The 22,780-nt window shown below is 37.7% G+C and overlaps 1 protein-coding gene across 1 annotated transcript in view; it reads right to left on the reverse strand.

The window, feature by feature from the left end:
• EIF3H (eukaryotic translation initiation factor 3 subunit H) overlaps window positions 1-22,780 on the reverse strand; it is an 87,449-nt gene that overhangs the window by 12,113 nt on the left and 52,556 nt on the right. The window contains exons 3-5 of the mRNA XM_009087703.3: window positions 4,840-5,007; window positions 3,252-3,351; window positions 1,706-1,855 (exon numbers count right to left, since the gene is read on the reverse strand). Of these exons, the coding sequence (XP_009085951.2) occupies window positions 1,706-1,855; window positions 3,252-3,351; window positions 4,840-5,007 (418 nt within the window). The remainder of the gene's footprint in view (window positions 1-1,705; window positions 1,856-3,251; window positions 3,352-4,839; window positions 5,008-22,780) is intronic.

The raw sequence follows: 22,780 nt of genomic DNA on the forward strand, positions 1-22,780 counted from the left end.
CACCTTGAGTTCCTCAAAGAAACCAGGTGAGCTTCAAAAATCTGCCAGGAAAGTCTGTTTTTAGCTTTGGGCTGGTACTTCTCTTGTTCACCTCTCATTCCCTTTACTGATATGAAGACCAACACAAAAGCCTGTCTTGCACCAGACATTTAACACCAGAACGGAAAGTAATTTGTACAGTTCTTATCTTTTATCTTGAGTCAGGACAGTGGCACAGAACAGTTACTACATAAGACCTAAAGCTGTGATTTGTGATCTGTTCAAATTACTTTCCATTTCCAGAATTGCACTGTGTCACTAGCAGCCCTTCCTAGATCCAAGGTGCCAGGTAGTCCCAGACCTTTATATAGAAGGAAAGCCAAAGAATCAGCAGAGTGCAATGCTGCCAGGCCACCTGGGAACCTTCTGTATCCTCAGCATGGTCCTCATTTTCACCACAAAGTGATAGAGCTCACAAGAAATCAAACCATTGTCATCTCCTACATCCAGTCCTCACCCTCTCCTCAAATGGGAAAAGCTTTGTGATCTTTGACCACGGAAAGAAAATGACTCCCTGAACACCTGCAGAGTCAAGCACACAAGTATCTCAGCAAGAATTCTTCACTTCATTAATTCCAATGTGCAAAGTAACAACTTTACTGAACAGAATTACTGACTAAGTATTACTTGTGGCATTTGCAAATACCCCAGCAGAGTTCAGCCCTACACCCGTTCTCTCTTGATCACTTTCTCTAAAAGCTATCACATCCCTCTGAACATCCATATAAGCTCAAGGAGAGAAAGTGGAAAATTTCTGCTAACTTAGGCAACATAGGGACCACTAGAAATACATATCTATTAACTTCAGCATTACATGATGGGGGAAGGAAGGGGAGCAGGAGAAACAAGGGAAAAAAAAGGCCACTAGGATCAGAATCTTGATGCCAAAGTGAAGTGTTTTACCCGAAAAACCTATTCATAAATACAACCTAGCTTCTACATGCAACAAGATACTGCATTGTTTTGTGTATCTCGTTATTTTGGTCAGACCAATAACAATCCAACTGTATTGTGCTGTGTAAGATTTAAATACCGCTAAATTTTTGATCATACTGCTAGAAGTCAAGCCTACTTTGTTATAAAAAGTGGATTTTCAGGGCAAAGTGCTACAAGAAGAAAAAGTTATTACTAGACAAAGTTATGAGAAGATAACTTTAGAAACTCTTGAAACAATTTCCGACACCATGAATGCTGTCTGTCATGACAATCAGTGGCATTTTTGCCAGTTTATCAGAACCTTTATTATTTTCTTTTCAAATTCATCCTGCTACCAAAGTAAAAGAAATGCAATTTCTTTTTTATTAAAATAAGTTATGTATTTACTAACAGGATATTTTAAAAAACCTATTTTTTAATGGATCTATTTGCCTGAAATTTCTTAGTGCCCATATTTGCTTGAAAAAACACACTCTGAAACATTTCTAAATTTCAAGCACTGCAAGTATATGAGGATAAGAGACTGAATTTAGTCCTGGAATCTAATGCTACAGTTTTACCATGCAGTTTTTCCTTCAGCAAAAGAACATGAAGGGTAAAGTGTTAACCCCATTAAAAGTCAAGGCAAAGCTTCCATGGACTGTAACGAGACTGGGATTTCACCCAAGGTGTTAAACTGTGGCTTGGGAAAGCGAATAAAAGTACATCCATTATTGTAACAAGTACTTACCTGCTAGCCAGACTGAGCAACTCATGTCTATCGGCTACTGCGGATTTCTTTTCCAGTTCCCACAACATCACATTGATCAGGTATGAATTCTTAATTACAATAGGCACTTCTTCAAACATGTTTTCATATGCAATATTTGCTTTTTTCAAGCTGTGAAAAAAGTTACGGAATATTTACTAATATAAACAGTATCTCTCTTACTCTCTTTGTTGAATTGTTGCTCCAACAAACAACAGTTTTGTAAAAATTCTTGATTTTCATAGTTCCACAATTAACCAAGAGTCAAGTTTTGTTAAGAAAGCATTTGCATGGCAAAACCTCACACTTACAAAGACTAGGAAAAGCTGCTCTAGGAAAAATTCTCAGAAGACAAGCAGCTGCCTTGCTTGTTAATAGATTACCAACGTGAAAAAGCCTCTAGCAAGAGACTGTACTGACAGGATTAACTCTGCCCCTTCCAAAATATTTTACTGTTTTTCCTGCCATCAGCATTTCTTGAGCAGAACTAAACAGTTAGTTACCACATGATGCTAAAATACCTTTAAAATATCGTAACTACTACAATGAAGAACAATTTTCTCAATACCTGAATAAATAAAATTTTTACCGACCAAAAAAGTAGATTCACAAAATATTGTATGCTTTGGAATAATTCAGTTCTGTGGTGAATATTAAAACATAAATTTTTAGTGTGTATTTTTACAATATACACATAAAAAACTATTGCTGTTGCTTTAAATAAAGTGAATAAAGTAGACAGTAATACTTTTCATAAAATATGGATATAAAAGCATGATCTAGAAGTCTCTAAGGAAATAGAGCCTTAACCTCTTTATATTCATACTGGATTTTGGAACAAAAACTTTTGCTTTTTGCCTCCACCCCCCTTTATTTTGACCGATCACGGATTTGTTTGCTCATCATTACAGTTTAAGACACCAAGCAATGAAATTGATACATTTTTCCTCAACAAAGTGATTTTAACAAATTGTTTGTGCTTTTGCTATTGAACACTAAGCAGTTAGAGGCAAAGGATGCTAAGGCCTACATCTGTAACAAGAAGCTAATCTGATGAAACAGAGTAATTATCCTACTTTACTCCAGAAGATGGTGTCCACATGGGGAATTAATTTAGAACAAATACACTGGGACAGCTATTCCAGAATACCTGTTCTATTTTAATTCTGGGGGAAAAAAAAGAGCTTAAAGACAGATCAGCTATTTCCCTCCCTCCATATATTTTTTTTTCTGTTTTTGGCTCTGCTCTCATGTACAGCTATCTACCCCCCGGTCCTTAGAGCACACCGTCTGACTAGCCCCAACCCCAGTTCGGGTGCCCCCACTTCTGGAAATGCCCAGCCAGCCTTTCACACCTCCTCAGCCCACTGTGCCTCTGCACAACTGTCACAGCCCATACAGGTTCATTTTCCCCAGCACACACTGTTACATGACAGTTTAAAATACAGCGTTCCATAATCCCAGGTACCGTTCTGCGTCCCAATAACTCAGCAAACCCTATGAGAAAACCTTATTTGAAGTTACTTACGCTTCTGGAGAGAAGTCTTTTTCCTTGCAAACTTCCATCAGTTTGGGAGTCAGCCTATATGCCTTCAGTGACAAAGACCCTTGGGCAGTCTTAATGGGATCTATTATTAAAAATTGAAAGAAGCCTATTATTACCAAACCCAGACTGCCTTTTTCTTTTTAAATATCTGAATGACATAAACAGGAGGAAAATTACTAAGTAGTCCTAGTGAAAAAAAAATTAAGACAACAAACACAGAAAAGACACTATAGCAGACACAGTCCTATTGCACTTCTAGGTAAAATACAACCAACAATATAAAGTGATGCCAAGTAGTAAACTTAGATTGGAGAACTTGGGGGGAATCTTGATCCATTCTACTCGTATTATTTCCCCATTAAAGGTCCAATTCACATTTCCTTTTTTTGTATTAATTATCCACAGAACTTATGTAAGAGTGACCTCATTTAAATAAAGATTCTTCCTTCCAGTCATTCTGCAGTATATTAAAATATTCATTAAACAACATTTTATATGAAAAAAGAGTAATTTTAGAGTAGCAAAAAGCTAATACAGATCAAGCTGCCATGCCACTTTGTGTTTGACAATGTAACTGGTATATACAAAGATTCGTTGTGCCTTGAATTTGGGCGGAAATTTTCTAAACAAACTGTTACATTCCTTGGACAAAGAAGCTTAACACTTGCAGCATGATAACAGCTGAAGCATGCCAACACAAGAATAAAAGCTGTGTTAACATTCATGTTGTCTGAAACTTAACACAGTAAAACTTTTAGCAATCGGTGATAAAATGAAAACCAAAATAGACTGAAACAAGTGGAAAATTCATCAAGGTCTGATGATGCAATGTTTCCAGCCAATATAAGTATACTTTAACAACTTGTTCTTTACTGTAATCCAATTGTTAACATACTGAAACAATTTTGGGGCAGCTCATAAGATTGATCGTATTCATTAGTATTTTTTCTGACAGATACTCAGGACGTTACATTTACTTCTCAGCTGGAAACTATATGCAAGTCTGCCAGATATGGCAAACTGTGAGTGTTTGGGGAGGGGGAGGCTATAAAGCTGTTAAATTGCCTACGGTTCTGATACAGCACAGAACATCTGGTCTGGAGAGCTTGAGGAAACACCATTAAATAGGCAGAAAAGAAAAAAATCTTTGTGCTAAGAAACAGTCCAGGTTTTGTATGCTTCTGTCAGAGGTATTAAAAAAACTTGGCAATTCGTGTGATGATTGGTCAGTCACGTACAGAGCCAGACACGCTAGCAAGCGGGGTTTGTTAGACATCTGGTCGGGTTCCACCAGCCCCTTCCAGGAGGGAGGGGAGATGAAGGAATAAAAATGAAGCAGCTACTCCAGCATTCCAAAACGTACACATCAGGGCTCTGATAGCAAGAAAAATAAACAGAAAGAAGGAAACCCTGTCTAGACTTAGCTGCTGCTGAGGCTGCCGTAGACACAGGGTTGGTATTTACTCGAAAAGGCCTGCCAGGCTACTCTTACAGGCAAAAGACAGAATACAAAAATAGTAGTAATAATATTAAGAGGGGAAAAGAGTAATAAAGGAAACCTCATACTAACCGTAAATGAGAACTACAGACTCCTCAATTGCATGCTGGTAACTGAACTGGGAGTCCAGGAGGGCACGAGTGACAAAAGAGCCATAGTATGTGGACTGGTACCAGCCAACGTGAAGATGATCAATGTTTACGTGGCGCAGGCTTCGCATCATTTCCATCTGGTATTGGACTAGATTAAATAAAAGGCATGTTAAAAAAGTAAACTTACATAATCAGTACTATTTGAAGAGAAAGCTTGATATTAAATGAGTCAATTGTATTTAATTTTCATTTTTGCAACTACCTAGAAATTTGTTTACTCACTGGAGTGTTTTCATTAAACCCCAGTTTCCTCAGAGAATGAGAGTAAGACCAGCCTGAGTAAGCAGACTTTTTCAGCTGCAGTTAATTGCAAAAGTGATCAATAAACTGTTACACATCATTTACAGTGTGCGTTACCTTCCACATTCATAAAAAAAAAAAAAATCTGATACTGGGTTTCACGAAGCAGTAACATTTTACCATTTAGTAACAAAGACTTATTGTGATTTAAGTTGCAATACTGTCTGGAATTAGGTAACTTTTGGAATCAAAAGAATTATTTAATATCTATATGAAATAGATTATAAACGGTGTCTTTTTCACAACATAAAACTACATTTTCAATATCAGAGCTTGAGGAACAGCTATTGCTGTTAGATAGTTTTGATTGCATTTTATTTCCAATTTTCAACACTGTTTCTTCTTTTTAGGTGTATGTAAATGCAAAGGATGCCTGTGTGTACATATTGTTTATAATACACATATATCTAAATACAGCAAGTTACCTTAAACAGTAGAGAACATATTTTTTGTAAGGCTTTTTACACCAACAGCTGTAATGTTTCCTTGTGCCAACACAAAAATTCTATTTCTATTAAATGCTTCATTCAAACAATCACCTTCATGGAAGAGAGTTCTGTTCAGGAATTTCTAACATAATCCCATCAAGCAGAACAACACACTTTATCACTTATCAGACCTTTTAAACAGACAGACTGCTGGTTAAATTTAAGGAAAGAGAAATCAGTGTGATTATCAGATGAACCAACATTCAGAGCCAACTCACAGGAAATCAAATGCAACAACACGACACAATCCTTAGGTTTTGTCTGCAGCTGCAAAAATTACAAAGATAACACACACACACACCCCATGTGTTCATTTTTTGGTAATTTTTTTCAAGACTTCTCCTTGTACCGATGCAAATACGGTATTCATTATAAAAGAGAGCAACACAAATTAATTAGCTGCAGAATGTGCTACATTTTCAGACCCCACTTCATATCCTTTCAAAAGGGGAAAAAAAAATCCACACATTATTTAAAGATATGAGGAGACATTCTTCAAGACTGGACAAATATTTTTCCAACTTATCACTCACCCTTGCAGCACCAACTACATTCTTTAGTCTTCTTAAATTGCCTTTTCATTAAATTGCCATATCTGACTGACTGCTGCATTGAAGTAACCTACATACACTTACAGACTTCTATCAGTACATACTGGATATTGCATTCTATACCTATACTCTATCCCATATAGTATCTGAACAGGAATTACTTGAAATCTGTGTTTCATCAGAGCACCATGATAACACAGCATCCCAAAACTAATATAGGAAAACTTTCTGGGCTCTGTTCTAACACAGCCAGTGAAGGAGAGGCCTGCTCGATGTGGGTGCCTCTAAACCAAGGCAAATCTGGAGATGCCTCTGCACTCTTCAGGGCAGGCTGCACAATTGATCAAACAGATATTTTCAAGTTAGAATGAAAACCTTTCCTTTTGTAAGACCTAAGCAAGCTCATGGTGCTACTTCCAGAAGCAGAGGCCAGGCTGAACAAAGCTACTTACCCAGAGCCCAATGCTTTTGCATCTCAGTGTTTAGCTCAAAAGCAAAGATCTAGTTTGTCAAAGAGGCTCAGCCCTTAAACTTTAAAAGTTTTTGTGGATTTTTTAGAGGTAAAGATGGTAAGTTTCTAAATTTTATAATTAAAACAAGACCTCCTCCAAAACAAACTAAAAGTCTCATCATGTAAGCATAATTTTTAATTGAAAAGGCATATCCAGGTATTAAGTGTAGCTAGAATAAACTCTTTTGGTTAAAAGAAGCTTTTCAAAGGTATTATCTGTGTAAAAAGCAAGAATGACTTGTTTCTCATATGACTTGTTGCAACATGCTAAAAAATAAAATTACATTTAGATCCTTTGTAGCCAAATGAAGTCATTAAGAGACAAAACTAGAAAGGATTTTCAAAAGCAGCTGAAACAGATAAAGGATTTAGTGATAATTAAATTTAATTTAATTAAATGTGGAATTTTAGATAGTTGAGTTAGACTTCTTGCAGTGGCAATTCTCTTGTAATAGTGGACACTCTCAAAGTGAAGGTGGTCATGTAATGATGGGGAAAAGATACTTAGACATAGATTCCTATGAAATCATGTGGCTGATACATCCAGATAATTTCCACCTTGAGAAGTGTAATATTCAAGAGCAGGAAAACATCCAGATCTTTTACAAACTTTAATAAAGGCATATCATGCTCTCAAAAGTGTTCCTATGAGAACTAACTGGTAACCACGTTCCAGGAACAAGTTCTTTTCTTAAGCACAGTACACCCAGCTACATGTAAGAGATGTAACATGATGCAAGAGATACTATCCAGAAGAAAAAGAACTCACTGAAAACCATCCAGATTTCATGGCAGCAATTCCTCCTCTCATGACTGTTAGCAGTTAGATGATAATGAAGGCAATAGTGGAAAAAATGTCAAAGAACCAATAAAGCATCAATAGCTAACATCTTTGCCTTGGGAAAACAACTGCAGAAATTAAAACATGATGCAGTCCCCACCAGGGAGAAATGGAAACTCTTTTAACCAAACATATATATTTTATAACATGTATTAGTAGCTAGATAGCTCCAACAAGCTGCCAACTTGCACAAATGGATAACAGCCCCCAAGCTGCTTTTGTTGATACTGTTACCACTGTTTCTTTACATCGTTTGCCCAATCTACAGAACGTCATCTTTTTACCTAGAAGCTTAGCACAGACTGGGCAAGAGCTCCCTCTCTCCTTCTATTTATTACTCAATCTGCTAGCATTTGGGACAGTTGTGCACTTTTTCATGCCACAGTGTCTCCCAAGCCACCCTGGAAAGCTGACATTGAAAGAGCCACTTAGTCCAAGAGCACGCAGAGCTGATGTGAGCAAAGAAAAGGGCAGGGGAACAGCCAGACCACGATGCTGCCTCCTTCTCCCTCACATTTAGATAGCGTACCTACATTTTAAAACAAACTAATTGTTCAGGGATGTCCTTCTGATGAGGAAAGGTAACAGCCATGTCTGCACTGCCCATCAGTGCTGCTTGCACTGAGAATGTGCAAACTCTGTCTCCTGAGCCTCCAACGCTATCCTGAGCACCTGAGATTCTTAGATTTTAAAATTTTTTTAAAGATTCTCGCTTTTCTTATTATTAAAAAACACCACCTCCTTCCTCTAGAATGGCAATTTTTTGTTAGTTTGCAAACAAATGGGTGGGAGGGAATGAAGGAAGCTAGAAAGCATTACTATAACTTGTCTAAAGCAAATGAAGTGCAAAACTATACAATATGGGGTTTGAAAATGACAGACTTGTGTGGATTTGTATTACCAAAATGCATTGACTGAAAAATCTTGACAGTAAACCCTATTACAGTAGGGTATGTGTTTTAATAAATACTGTAAAAGATTTTTTTAAAAATAATAGAATAACAAAGACATTTTCTTTTTCTAGAAAGTAATGCCAATAACAGAAACTTTATCTGATATATTAACATATAGGAAACATATATCCTACCTTACCAATTAAAAAAAACTCAAAAAAAACCAAACCAAACAACAAAAAAACCACAACCAAAATAAAAAAATACACAATATATCAGATACAAGACAAAGAATTGAACCCTAATGTAATGGCCCATTCAACACTGGGACAATTCAGCCATGTTTTCTACACCTTAAAATATCTGGTCAGTGATTTCACTATTTGAAAACCTAATTCCAGAACAGGTCAAATCAGCTGAAGCATTTAATAAAGGTCCATCATTATTCTAAAATGCAAACAAATCTAAAAGCCTAGAGTTCAAAAACAACCAGCAAATGATGCAAGCTTACTTATTACTGAACTGTTTCTTTACCAAAAAAAATTCATTAGAATTCACCTCTCAGGGGATCACATATGCATGTTGCTGAAACTCAGTCCTTAAATAGTTATCTTTATCATCAGAGGGGATGCATTTCAGTCTGGCCACATTCAGACTATCAGTAACTATTGTGACATGTGAAACCTATTTGATCAATAGTGGTCTAGAGGCAATATATTTAATGACACCTCACTGGCTCAAGGCCTTAATTTCCAAAAGGTAACTCAAGTTGATACACCTTAATAAATTTGATCTAAAGAGCAGCAATCCACATGCCTCCTGAAAAGCCATGCCCCACTGAAATGGAAGGACTCTGTACCAGTGTTAGGTGCCATAGACTGACTGGTTTTATGCTGCTCATCACCAAGCTTGCTGCAGTGGACCCTGTGCAAAAGAAGTAAAAACAAGCTCTAAGCTACAAACCACTAACATCTGTGCAGCCTTCGGTCTGCCACTCACAATGCAGTGTTTGCCCCAACCCACATCTCCCAAATTTGTACTTTTAAGTGTGCTCAAAGAGCAGAAGCTGCATGTGCCTTCAGGAGGGCAGGTCACTGGCTCAAGAACAAAGTAGACCTTCACTGCTCCCTCACCTTCTACAGCCTCCTCACAAAGACAGTCTCAAGGAGAATAAATCTGAGGATGAGTATTGTTTCCTCAAAGAATGCTGAGCACCCAGAAGACAGATGAAGTAAAACTACCTAAAATTTACTCCAGATTAGGCATACTGTCCAAGGGACACAAAAGTCCATGAGAAGAGTCAGCATCCAGTTTCTGTGCCAACACTTCTCTGAATTTAACTAGCAACATGAACATGGCACATACATTTTGGTTAATCTGGTCAAAATATACTGAAAAACAACCAAAATATTCCTTTTATAGCACCGCTATTAATGTGGGTTGTATTTTTAATGCAATAATTTATCTGTTTTGAAGTGCTACCATGTGGTAGCATGCGTACTGAACAAGTGCTATACACTTCGCAGCACAAAAAAATTTGGGTTTTTCTATACATATTAACTTTGCCAAACCACATGTACGCTTCAGACAGTATCTTCAATGACTAAACCAAGTTAGCAGATGCTAGTTCAAGGAACCAGCGTATGCATTTGAAAAAAAGGAAAACTGATTTATTTAATTTAGCACAGAGAATTATGGAGACAACAGATTAATTCGTTTCTCTCCACACACACAATCTCAATTAATTGTCTAAAAAACTATGAATCATAATAACTGCATCTATTGATAACAATTCCAATTGTGAAGATACAAAAAAAAAGGAATGCCACAACCAACTTGTTATGGTTAAAAAATACAACTAAAAAGAATGAGAAAAGAGAAAACAGAATTCAGAATTAATTCCAGGAAAGGCAATGTTTCATCTGAAAAAGCCTTTAGATACTGTTGAAATATATTTCTCTGTCCAAAGTGTGCACCACATATGCATACAAATATTTACAGATTTTTATCTATATCCAACCACCTCACACATACACACTTCTCCCAAGACAAATGCACAAGCTCAGTAACTCAACAATTCCCCTATTCATGGAGAAAAAAAATTAAAAGTAAATATTGCCTTCCTCAATAATATTAATTTCCTCCTCTGAAATATCAAGTCATGGTTACAAAACAGTGCTCTATTTTATGCACTTTTGCTATATAGGGCTGGAAGCACCTGACCTCGTCTAAACTTGGAAGCTAAGCAGACCAGGGTCTGTAGGTAGCTGGATGGGGCGAAAAAAAAAAAATCACATGAAAATAGGAAAAAGTCCAAGAGCCACAGTCATAAGAGCACAAAACAAAAAGCAAGTCAAAAGACTTAATTCAACCCCATTTTAATTGCTAAATTGAAGAATGAAAAAAAGGGTAGAACATATCTGGCCAAATAAATCACAGAAATCACTATCACTAGGCTGGAAGAGACCTTCAAGATCAACCAAGTCCAACCCAGCCCTAACACTTCAACTAAACCATGGCACTGAGTGCCACATCCAGTCTTTTTTCAGACACATCCAGGGACAGTGACTCCACCACCTACATGGGCAGACCATTCCAGTACTTTATCATCCTTTCTGTAAAAAACTTTTTCCTAATATCCAACCTATATTTCCCTTGGTGCAGCTTGAGACTGTGTCCTCTTGTTTTATCAGTTGCTGCCTGGAAAAAGAGACCAACCCCCACCTAACCACAGCCACCTTTCAGGAAGTTGTAGAGAGTGATAAGGTCACCCCTGCATCTCCTTTTCTCCAGGCTAAACACCCCCAGCTTCCTCAGTCATTCCTCATAGGGCTTCTGTTCCAAGCCACTCACCAGTTTTTTTTTGGGGTTTTTTTTTTTTGGTTTTTTGTTTTTTTTTTTTTTTTTTTTTTTTTGTTTTTTTTTTTTTTTTTTTTTTTTTTTTTTGAGGAATTTTGTGTTCTAATGAATTAGCAACAGAGGAAGAAAAACTGAACATTCACAAATCTGCATTTTCTGTACAGGCTATGAGATAATTTGGATACAAATCTTTCGGAATCCCCTCCATCTATGCCACCAACACTACTGCTCTAGGAAAAGACAGCCTCTCCTGAGTGAATGCTAATTACAGCAACTGAGGCTTTGTTAGTACCTTCGTGTTTTTCTAAAACAAAAAGGTCCTTGCTTTTATGAGAAAGAATGAGAGAAACAGAAGAGGAAAGACTCTTCAGTACCAATTCATTATGTACATTCAGTAAACTCATTCATTTTTAACCTCGATCACAACTCAATGTTAGTTTTATGACAGCACTGTGTGATATTAATTGTGCTCAACAGAATAAAGTACAGGACACCCAGAGGAGATATCACAATCAGTAGGTGAACAGTGAAAAGTAACAGAACATAATAAAAATAAAAACCAGTATTTAGAGTGCTTCTGTTGGGAGATACTTACCCAAGTGTAAGCATGTACCTCCAGACATATATATTACCAGCTGCTTTATTCAGCAGCTGCCAGAGCACAGTCCCCACCAGAGCTGATGACCACAGCCCTGGTATTAGGGACAGGGAGAACTGTCCTGGGATCAGGGACACCCCAGCAGAGCCAGCAGAGACTGCCCACGACTACCTCGCTACTTTACAGAGGAGGCTCCAAGCCACAGGCCAGCACAAGGACAGCTGACAGCTCCTGACCACGTCGGGCAAGGTAGGAAAGGGCAGCTCTGCCACTGGTGGCAATAAAGGATGAGGACAAGTTTTGAGAGCAAACAAGTAAAACAAGGGACTGGGGAGCACAGGGATGTGCGTGACAGGACAACGGGAAAGCAGAAAATGGAAGCAAACCACTTCCTGCACATGTGCTGGCACTCACCCAGGGTTTTCTGACAGCAGGTTTGGGACTCTGGTCTAAGCACACAGCCAGTGAACTAGGAGGCAATCAAAGCCATCAACTTAGTGTAGCATTTTATTAACACATGAGCAAACACTCAGATAAGTCTTTGGACAAGCTAAGTCTCACTGACCACATGATTCTCTACACAATTCAAGATAATGGAAACTTGCCCTGTTTTTAAATAAGTAAATCCAAGCTTCAATACGACTCTAAATACGATGGGTAGGACTGCCAAGGTAACCAGAGAAATTCTCATCTAATGTATGCAACATATTCCAAAGGATAAAAGCATTATAATACTATCTTTCAGAAATATTAAAACACTGAGTTTTCAAAAAGCACTTTTAATTCAGAAGTCCACTACAATCTAGCATCTTGAAAAAAGTTAAAATCAAGCAATATAATTCAACTATTTTGTTGGCAATGATTATTAAGAAGAAATAGTCAAAAGAAAAAGCAACATATTTGAAGGCTTTCTGCCATATCTTTTGAGTATTTTTTTCACATTTATCTAGAAAGATCCATCTTCACAGCATCTTACAAACACTTGCTAATTAATCCTCCATCTCCTCCTACAGGGCAGGTAAATATTATTTTTGTCCAAGCATCCATTTGGCTTACTACACTACTATTTCTACATTGATTGAAGACAAATTTGATATGAGATCAAAATCTTTATCCTGAGAAAAAGTTTCAGTCAGCCTACATTGTCATGACAGCAGTAAATTGTACTACTAAAAATGCCATCTGTTCAGCCTAAAGCTTGCTTTCCTTGTAAGAAGGCAGGAAGATGATATCTCATTTCCTAATAAACATCACATGCCTAATGAAAGCATCTACTGTTTTCTATTAGGAGTGTATTCCCATGAACTTCAGCACCTTGAAGCCTTTACTTACACCAGTTGTGTCAAGTATCATTCTAGCTGCTAACATGCAAAGTAGGATTAAAGGAATGAAAAATAATTAGCATGGTCAAAAAACAACTCTGTGTTACAGTAACCTCATATCTAACAAAGCAAATCCTTTAAACAAAAGTGGGGTTTTTTTAAGTTTCCTAAAATATGCTTAACTTTGTTTAACAGCCATTGATTTTAGCTTGTTTACTCTAGTGAGGATACATTAACAGGTAAAAGCTCTTTCTTCACAAAATATCAACATATTCTTTACAACGTATCTACCTTAATGCTCAAAGTTACAAAGCAAGTAAGCACACAATAACACAAAAATGTGTGGTGAAACTAATTCCTTTCCTACATAAATGTCAATCAGATTAATGTATTTTTATGAAATTTTATATTACATAAATACTCAAGGAGGTTATTCAATTACCTGGAAAAATTTGGAAATGTTTAAAGATTAATGAATTACACAGTCACTTTTACTTTAATATAACACAGATTTTCATATTCAACAATTTGAAAGCAGAACAGGAACAGACTGAAATGGAAACAACTCAAAAATCCCTGCATTTAGAAAATCAGTAATTTCATACAGCATGCATCACAAGAAAGTCAGTCTCGTTTAGTCAATAACTTTCAGTAAGTGAAGAAAAATTACGACTTCACATAAGGGGTTTTTGGGTCTTTCAAATTTCTCATCTCCCCTGAAAACACAGAAAAAAAACACTCTTCCTCTTTGTGAAGCTTCAAAGTTTGGGTATTTTCTACCAATCACTGTTTGCACTGCTGAAATTCAAAGGGCAGTGGGAAGTGGAGGGACATCTTCCACAGTTTATTTCAAGTCAAAAGACCCATTTTGTGTTACCAGATACAATGAAGCAAGTGGTTTTCTGATGGCTTGGTATTAAATATGCACAAGTCTGCTTTCAAGAATTTCTCACATTGTTCTTAAGTTTCAAGCTCATAAAACCCAGTCTGAGCACTGAAGCACACACAGCCCCCATACAGCAATTTTCCTGAATTGTCTTTATAGCAATTCATTGCTACTGCTTATTTCTTCAGCTGAAAGTTACACCAGTTATTTTTCTGTGACCTCCATCAGCCCATCACGTAGGGATAACACTACTAAACATTTAGCAGAGAGAATCAGTGAAGCTCCAATTTTGGGCAAAACAAAAGAACATGGTAGCCACTGCCATAAACTCATCATTTGAGTCAAAATTACACAGGTATTTTATTAAAAAATAAAAAGATGATTGTATCTTCAGCATTGCCCTTACTGCTTCCACTGGGGGCCTACTGTGCAGAGCCAAGACTTCCCCATGTACCACGAAAGCCTGAAGCAGTCAGCATCTATTGCTCCTTTCAGGAGGGCAGAAGGACCCCACACAACCTCCAAAATTCAACTAGTTTTACAAAGTCTACCAGTTTTGACTAGCCCAGATGCTGTTAACTTGCTGAGCAAACAGCTATGAAATGCCACATTAACTTCGTTCTCTTCAGTAAGAACAGCACTTAACTATCACTCCTCATTTAACACAGCAACCAGGAGCTTTGTCTAATACCTAGATGAACACAATGTCACAAGGACGCTTCAGCACACCTCTTACAACATTCTCAGATACCCACTTATATCTCCAAGTAACACATCCCCCTGAGCAGTCCAGGACACAGCCTGAGACATCCCATCTGATCAGCTCAGAGAGCAATGACTAAGCTGAAAGCTCTCACAAAGGGCAGCTTCACTTGGATCTCTGCTGTAGGACCATCTACAAGCGCTCCTCATGGCTGTCAGCCAGGTCTTCAAGCCACGAGGAACACTTTAATTCACAGGAGGTACAAGTAAATAAGAATTCAAGCCAAACCCCACCCAGCAGACAGATAACAAAGTATCTCTTCACTACAAGATCCAGGGTCAGACATTTGCTTTGCCAAGCATTGACTTCCAGATAAAATGAGTCAAGTCCTTTTACTTGCAATCCCTGCCACAACAGAAATCTTTGCCCTTGTTTAGCTTGCAGGCAGATTAGAGTGACAGGTTCCTGAGCTAATGATTGCCACTACAGAACAGACACACATATTTAACACCACTTCTTATCACTAGGCAACTCTTCAAAAGAGAGGGAAAACTCAGCTTTTATTATCCAAACTCTAACACAAAAAATTCTTAACATGCAGGCTTACAAAAGGGTAAGTAAACAACCCGTCCACCTAAAGATTTCTCTAGATGAAGTGAAAGGTTTGCATTGCACGTGTGGAGGCCACGGATCCATACAGAGATGATGCCTAATGAGAGCCAGAACTGAGTATATCAGACAACTCCATTTTTTGAGGGGCACACCTTACACCAGTATTTTATTGTAGCATGATGGCTACCAAGAGCTGTTTGCAATTTTCTTCAGGGTAGTTTTAAGTGTGAATAATGTGAAGGAAACTGATTTCAGATGGGTTCAAAAGCAGAAGACACTGATCAACATTTTCTACGGAGCTTGAAGAAAAACATTCAATTTTGGAGGAAGAATAAGACTACCAGTTCAAACCTTGTGAAAGCATTTGCCCAAAAGACTCAAATTACCGCAATTAGATCACAAGACATTTTCTGCTTTTTTGTTAAGTCTTCCTTGCCAACCAACAGTCTCAGCACAGTTATTTTGGAAGCTGTTGGCTGCACCAATGAACAGATTAAATCAAATTCTCATATAGGTAGTCCCTTCCTGCATGTGAAAATCAGCCTCCTTTGTTCCCTAAATATTACATATAATATTGTGTGCATTTCAACATGACAGGTGATAGCCTTAGAAGGACATTGGAGATGCAAGAAGTTATACAGTGGCCACATATGCTAACAGACAGCAAAAGATCTTGCAGTGAGAGACATGACGCTGACCAAAAATTCATCATCCAGAACTGATGGCATCCAAATTTTCAACACATCTCATCCCATACAGCTAAGCAATGATGTTAGAAAAAAGCCAGTGTTATGCTTCATTAGGTAAAACCTTGTTTTTATGCCAATTCCAAAACAGAAATTTTCAAGAACATCACTAATACATCACTGCACTGTTTCCTTACATGAACACTACCACAGTATCTATCAATTAATTAGCGTGCACAACATTTAATTAGTGAAAGAGTATTACAGTACTTAAGGTTTTAAAAGCGTTACAGTTTCAGGTACAGCAGCACAGACTTCGAAATAACTCCAAAATGATTCTTTAAAACAGGGTTAGCAACTCACAACCCAGGTGCCATAGAAAGCCAGCAGGTACTGTTTTGAAAGGCTCAGTGGCAGCCACTGTGCCACTTTACCACAAGAACCACCACAGTTAGGGAGACACACACACCAGATCTTGTTTTAACACACAGGAATCTACTGTAGCACCTAAACAACAGTGGTTCCATTTCCAGAGGCTTTCTATGTGGATGGAAAAAAAGTAAAACCTGGTACACCAGAATGGCATTCAAGTGGTCAAGACAGATCCAGACTAACTGTGCAATAACTGCATTAACATTTTCCAAATCCCCAAAGTATTTCTATACCAGACTTCCAACCTTGTCCTGGACAACCTACATAGTTAGCTGCTACATGTCCCATTTTCTTCCCAGGGAAATCAGATGCATCATCATCACTTACTGCCTCCTTTATTTTCAGTCATGTGTGTGCATGTATATACACGTACATACACACAGATGTGAGGGGGGTGAAAGAAGAGGGAGAGGGGAAAGAATACATACATACACACAACATATACATATATACATCCCATATGTAAATAGATATTTAACCATGAATCAAGGTGTATTTTCCATGGTAAATGTTAATGCACATGATCATGCTTTTATATACACAGAAGAAGTCAGGTAAAGGCAACTTCTCAACAACAAACAAGACACAGAAGGCTGACAGTGTTTGTTTTCAGTATTACAAAGCTCATCTCAATCCCTAGCCCCACTCCAAAAAATTTTCAGCTTACAATTTCTCACCACTACCCAGATAATAACATCATGGTTAGGGAAAATCAGGCCAAGGTAACTGAGAACAGAAATCTCTATTTCACTCAGCATTTCTCCTGCAGTAAGGAAGTGCAAACACTGCACAACATCTACTGAATGGCATCATCATTGTTATTACTCAGTGGAGTTTCTAAAGCCCAAGCTAACACTAGTACTGCCTGCAGCACTATCATTTCTTCAATGTGTCCTCAAATAAACAATTAATTCAGGCCAGATTCAGGAAGTCTATTCCATAGCCCAGCAAGAGGAACAATAAAACCGGGAGTGGTGAGATATCTGAGGTAAAAGAAAATCATGCCTTTGCAGGAGCAGCCTTTGGCACACTGTAATTTGAGATTGTGCAGTATGTTCAAATGCAAAGATATCAAATAATTTAAACAAAACTAAAACCCACAACAGTTTAAGAGTATTTAATTTAGAAAATAAAGCTCATGGCTTTTAGATCAAGCTACACGAGACAGAGTCAGGATTAATTCCTCCTCTTTCTAGGGCTTGAAACATCATATGGCAGGATTTTGCAAGCCAAAGCTAATATTTCAGCAACATAGCACTTGCAACTTTTATATCTAAGTGTGGCTTGTTCTTTTAAAGTAGCCAAAAACTGAACTCACACCCTGTTTGAACAGGCAGAAAAAGTGCTCTGTGCCAAGAAGGAAGTTATAAACTTAAAGAAGGTTTTTTACATTGGAAACAAGTTGGGAAGCAGATTCACTGCAATCAATTCTTTAATGAGTAAGAGAAAAAGCACAGTACATCAGAGCTGGAGGCAGCAGGCTGTGGTTCCACTGCTTGCTCAGCTGAAGGACTCCCTGATGGGGGCCGGACAAGTCAATTCTTTCCACTCCCGCTTGTTCTCTGAAGACTAGAAACCCTTGGGACAGCACTCACCATTTATTCTGAACAAAGCCTTGAAGCAAAACAGTTTCATTTGAGGAACAGATGAATCATCAAATCACTTGGTGGTACCTATTTTTCACTAACTGCCAAAATGTCTTTGTAACAATTCTGTATTTACAAACTCAAATAATAGTTGGAGGGGGGGGAAAAAGAATACAACAAGATTAATACTATTTAAACACACTTCAGAAAAAAACCACAAAAATGATGAGCCACACAGGGCTATGAGCAGCAGCACTAAGTCCATCCAGATGCCAGTCACTCTTTGTGTGCCCAAGGGATTGACACTGGGTCCAATACTCTTCTATCATCTTCATCAATAACCTGGATGATGGGACAGAGTGCACCCTCAGCTAGTTTGCCATGATAAAAACAGAAGGAGGTTTGTGCTGACTTCCAGAGTGATTTAAACAGGCTGGAAAAATTCAGCAAAGGCAAATGCAATGTCCTGCTCCTGGGGAGGAAGAACCTCAGGCACCAGCACATGCTGGGGCAGATTAGATGGGAAAAAACTCAGCAGAAAATGCAACTGGGACTCCTGGATGGATATTCAGTTGAGCCATCAGTGGACCCTTGCAGCACAGGCCAGTAGCTCTTGGCCATTAGGCAAAGCATTCCCAGCAGGTTGAGGGAGGTGATCCTTCCCCTCTGCTCAGCCCTGGCAAGACACATCTGGGGTGCTGTGTCCAGTGCGGGGCTCCTCAGCACAAGACATGGATCTACTGCAAAGAGCTCAGGGACAGGCCACAAAAATGGCTGGGGACTGGGGCATCTGTCATTCAAGGAGAGGCTGAGAGAGCTGGAGAAGACTCAGAGGGCTCTTACCCATGTGCGTGAAGATTTTGGAAATTCAACTTCAATAAATGACAAAATAGCTTGTTTGTTTGTTTGCTTTCAAATTCGAGGAAGGGCAAACTTCCCAGTGGCTGTCAAGAGAAGCTGTAGAGCCTCCAGCCTTGGAGACAATTAAAACTCAAGCGTACAACCTGTTCTAGCTGTGCTGCTTTGAGCAGGAGGATTGAACCAGAGATCTCTAGACACTCCTTCCAAGCTCAGCAATTCAATGATTCTATGACTGGAAAAGATGGCTTAATAAATTAGAATACAGTAAAGAAAAATAACAAAAAGAAATGCCAAACATTAATTTCAGTCACACAAAACATTATTTTTTTAAAAGGGGCCAAAATCACAAAGTTCTGCTAATTGCTAAAATAAAATACCACAATATAAGTAAACCAAGTTTGCCTTGAATAAAATATAGGTTTCTAGAAATAAACAACCATAGTGTGAAATCTCACTGAAGGAGATTTTTTGTGTTTCAAAGGCATTCATTTTCATTCTGCATTCATCTTTTTGTTAGTTATTGAAAACGTTAAAAGCAATTATTCAGAGGACTATATAATTCTCAAAGGATTCAGCCTAAATACTTTTTCAAATGCAAACAAGACACAAGTCACAATAGGTGCAAAATCTTTGGTTAACAGCCACAGACTATATTTATTTTAGACACTCTCACTGAATGTCAAAAATGTAACAGAAATTGTTTCAAAAAAATTAACATGGGTAAGCTAGTCTGAAAATATTTTGTTATACAAACTGTGCTTAGATTTGCATCTGCAGTTCAATATGGTAAGCAAATACAAAAATACAGAACTCTCAAAGGACAAAAAGGAAACAAAGCCAAGGACTGAATAACACTGAACTGCAATGTCAAGAGGACTTGAAAATAAAGGCCTAAAGAATTAATTTTGTTCAACAGAGAAACGTGGCAGAAAGAAATGCAAATTAAAAAGCATTTTACTACATTGACCATGATGCCCTATGTTAAAAGTTGCGTTTAAATTTTTTAAAAAATGGTGTTTCAGCCATCAAGAGCAGACTCAGTAAATTTTCTTTAATATCAATATAACCAGAATTGCATCTAGATGGGCTGCTGAAGACTCCTTCTCTGCAAGATATTACAAAGAATGCTATTTCCTGAGGTATTTCACTGAAAAAACTAAAAACTTCCATTTGCCACAGTTACACATTTATACCAGAAAACAGTTCAAAAAAAATACAAGTTTAATGAGTGGAACAGTGGCAACTTTGAGGTACCTGTTAAGGTGACAATTCAGTAAGAATAACCTCAATTTATGATCACCTAATTATTTTAAATTTCCCGATGTATTTTATTTTTATGTATAACAATCACAGTATCAGGTCCCAGCAGGGAATCCACAAACTTTGTAAGAAGTTTACTATGCCTTAGATGAAAGATATTTATATAATTCTCAAGAGCCTCTAAACAACTACTTAAAAACCTGCAATTTGTGTTTTAAACACCTCCTCCATATTTTATCATTAGAATATACTCAAGGGGACTGGAAAAAAAATCCTTCTTTCTGTAGGAAGGCTGAGTCAGCGGTGCTTATCAGAGAGCCTTAACATATCCACACAGACACAGAGCTTGTGGTGTATATGCACAGAGCCTTAGCCATAAAACACCAACCAAATCATGTTGATTGGTAGCATAGTAGTTTTTTCACTACCCAATACATTCAGTTGCTGATTAGCTAAGAGTCTAATACAGTTTTTTTACAAATAACCTTTCTTCAATTCTTACACATAAGGAGTTCAGGAGTCTTGAAACCATGTCCCACTCCACTAGCCAGTGGAAGATTCCACACAAAAAAAAAAGTCCTTGACAAAGTCCTGAGAGTTAGAAACACTAAGAAACTGACAATTGCACCTACTGAAACTTCTCTGCAGGAGAGCTGAATTCACAATGGTTTCACAAACCCAGATCTCTACCTCGGACTCAGCACAACCCAGGCCATGGTGATCCATCCCACTTCTGTGATGGACAACCACGTCTCCAGAGAGATTTCCAGGCAACTGGCTAAATGAGCTATATGATCACCCCAACACAACTGAAACTTGGCCTATTCCACTGTTGTCCTTTAAAGAAGGAGGCCAGGGTCTTCTCCTCTCCTCCTCTCTTACCAAAAGGCCACGTGGCGAACCAAGTCTATTCTCACAGCCTCCTCTCTTAGGCATTACTTTGGAAGCATGAGGAGGATCCGGAATACTACCCTTGACATAAAGACATGCTAATTAGCTTTGAAAAAAGACTCCAAATACCCTGACGTGTCCTCGCATTATTAAACGTGCTTGATGAACAAAATTTACTAAACACAGATAAACATTTCACTTGCTATCCTCTACAATTTTCCCTAGCAAAACATTCCATGACATGGGTCTGAGACACTTATTTTTTGTTCACAGACACCAGACATGAATCAGCTTCTGGACAATGCTGTAACTCAAATAGGGCAAGGGTGGCACATGGTTTGAGCACAGGAGTGGCTGTGGGTGGCCAGAAGCTGAATTTCTGACACCCCATTCTGCACAGAGGTGAACGCCTCTGTGCATAGACAAAACCAGTGAGCCACACAAACGGCCCCCTTATTCAAAGATGAAATTAAAAGATGAATTTCCTTCAAGAAATATCAACTGCATCTGCCTAAGGGATCTGTTCTTGAGATTCACAATTATTATTGAAATTATTGAGGCTTCTTCATCCAAAAGGCTACTTTATGCTGTGAACAATCTCTAGCAGTAAATATGTAAGATATCAAATCACGTGAACGATTAATAAATATAGAAGTAGAAAACAGGCTTACATAAACATACAAAATCTGCTCTGTTTAGTGTTACCTTATCTTTACAAGCAAGCTTAGTCTAAGACTGGATCACTATACAAATGGAAATTATAAAATATCTTTCTGAAACACAATCTAAAAGAAAAATATACTTAATATGAGTTCGAGTTATAAAAGGTTTCCTTTATCTTCAAATATTAATAACATGTTTAAAACATATTCTGAATTTTATTTCTCACAGTGTTTGATATAAAAAACAAACCAGAAGGTTGCCCTAAAGATAAATGAAACATCTGGTGGAACATGTAATAAGCTTCAGGCTCACATCTGCTACTGAAGTTAGTATTCCCGCACCACAGCTACAAGCTCTATGCAAAGCTCTACAAGAATAACTGAGAACAGGGAGGATTATAAGGAACACATTCCTCAATCTAAATTGATATTTCCTCTTCCATCTGAATCAACATTATGCTTCCATATGTACGCATTAGTGCCCAGCACTAACCCTCAGTGGAAAATAATTTCTAAAAGTTAAGTTATCTCAATTAAAACCTATCCTATTATTTTATATCATAAAGGGTTTTAGGCAGTTTTAAACATATGAAACCATTTATCTAGGCATATTTATATACGTAAATATATATAGCTCAAACTGGGTATGTGCACATATACATACAGTTTCACTAGTTTTAGTGTGTCAGCAAACTTACAGTTAATTCATCCATATGTCATTACATTTGACAAAACTTATTGGCAAAATAACAAAGAGTAGACAGTAGACAGCATAGTTACTGCAATTATATAGGAGTGAAGCCCCAGGTATTTTCAAGCAGTAACTGATAAAACTGAATGTAAGATATTTCCTAAGGAACAAACTATGTGTAACTCACATTCCTGTTTCTATAAGGAGACTGCTCAATATTTATCTTTT

This window comes from Serinus canaria, chromosome 2 (genome assembly GCF_022539315.1).
Source record: "Serinus canaria isolate serCan28SL12 chromosome 2, serCan2020, whole genome shotgun sequence".
NCBI lineage: Eukaryota > Metazoa > Chordata > Aves > Passeriformes > Fringillidae > Serinus > Serinus canaria.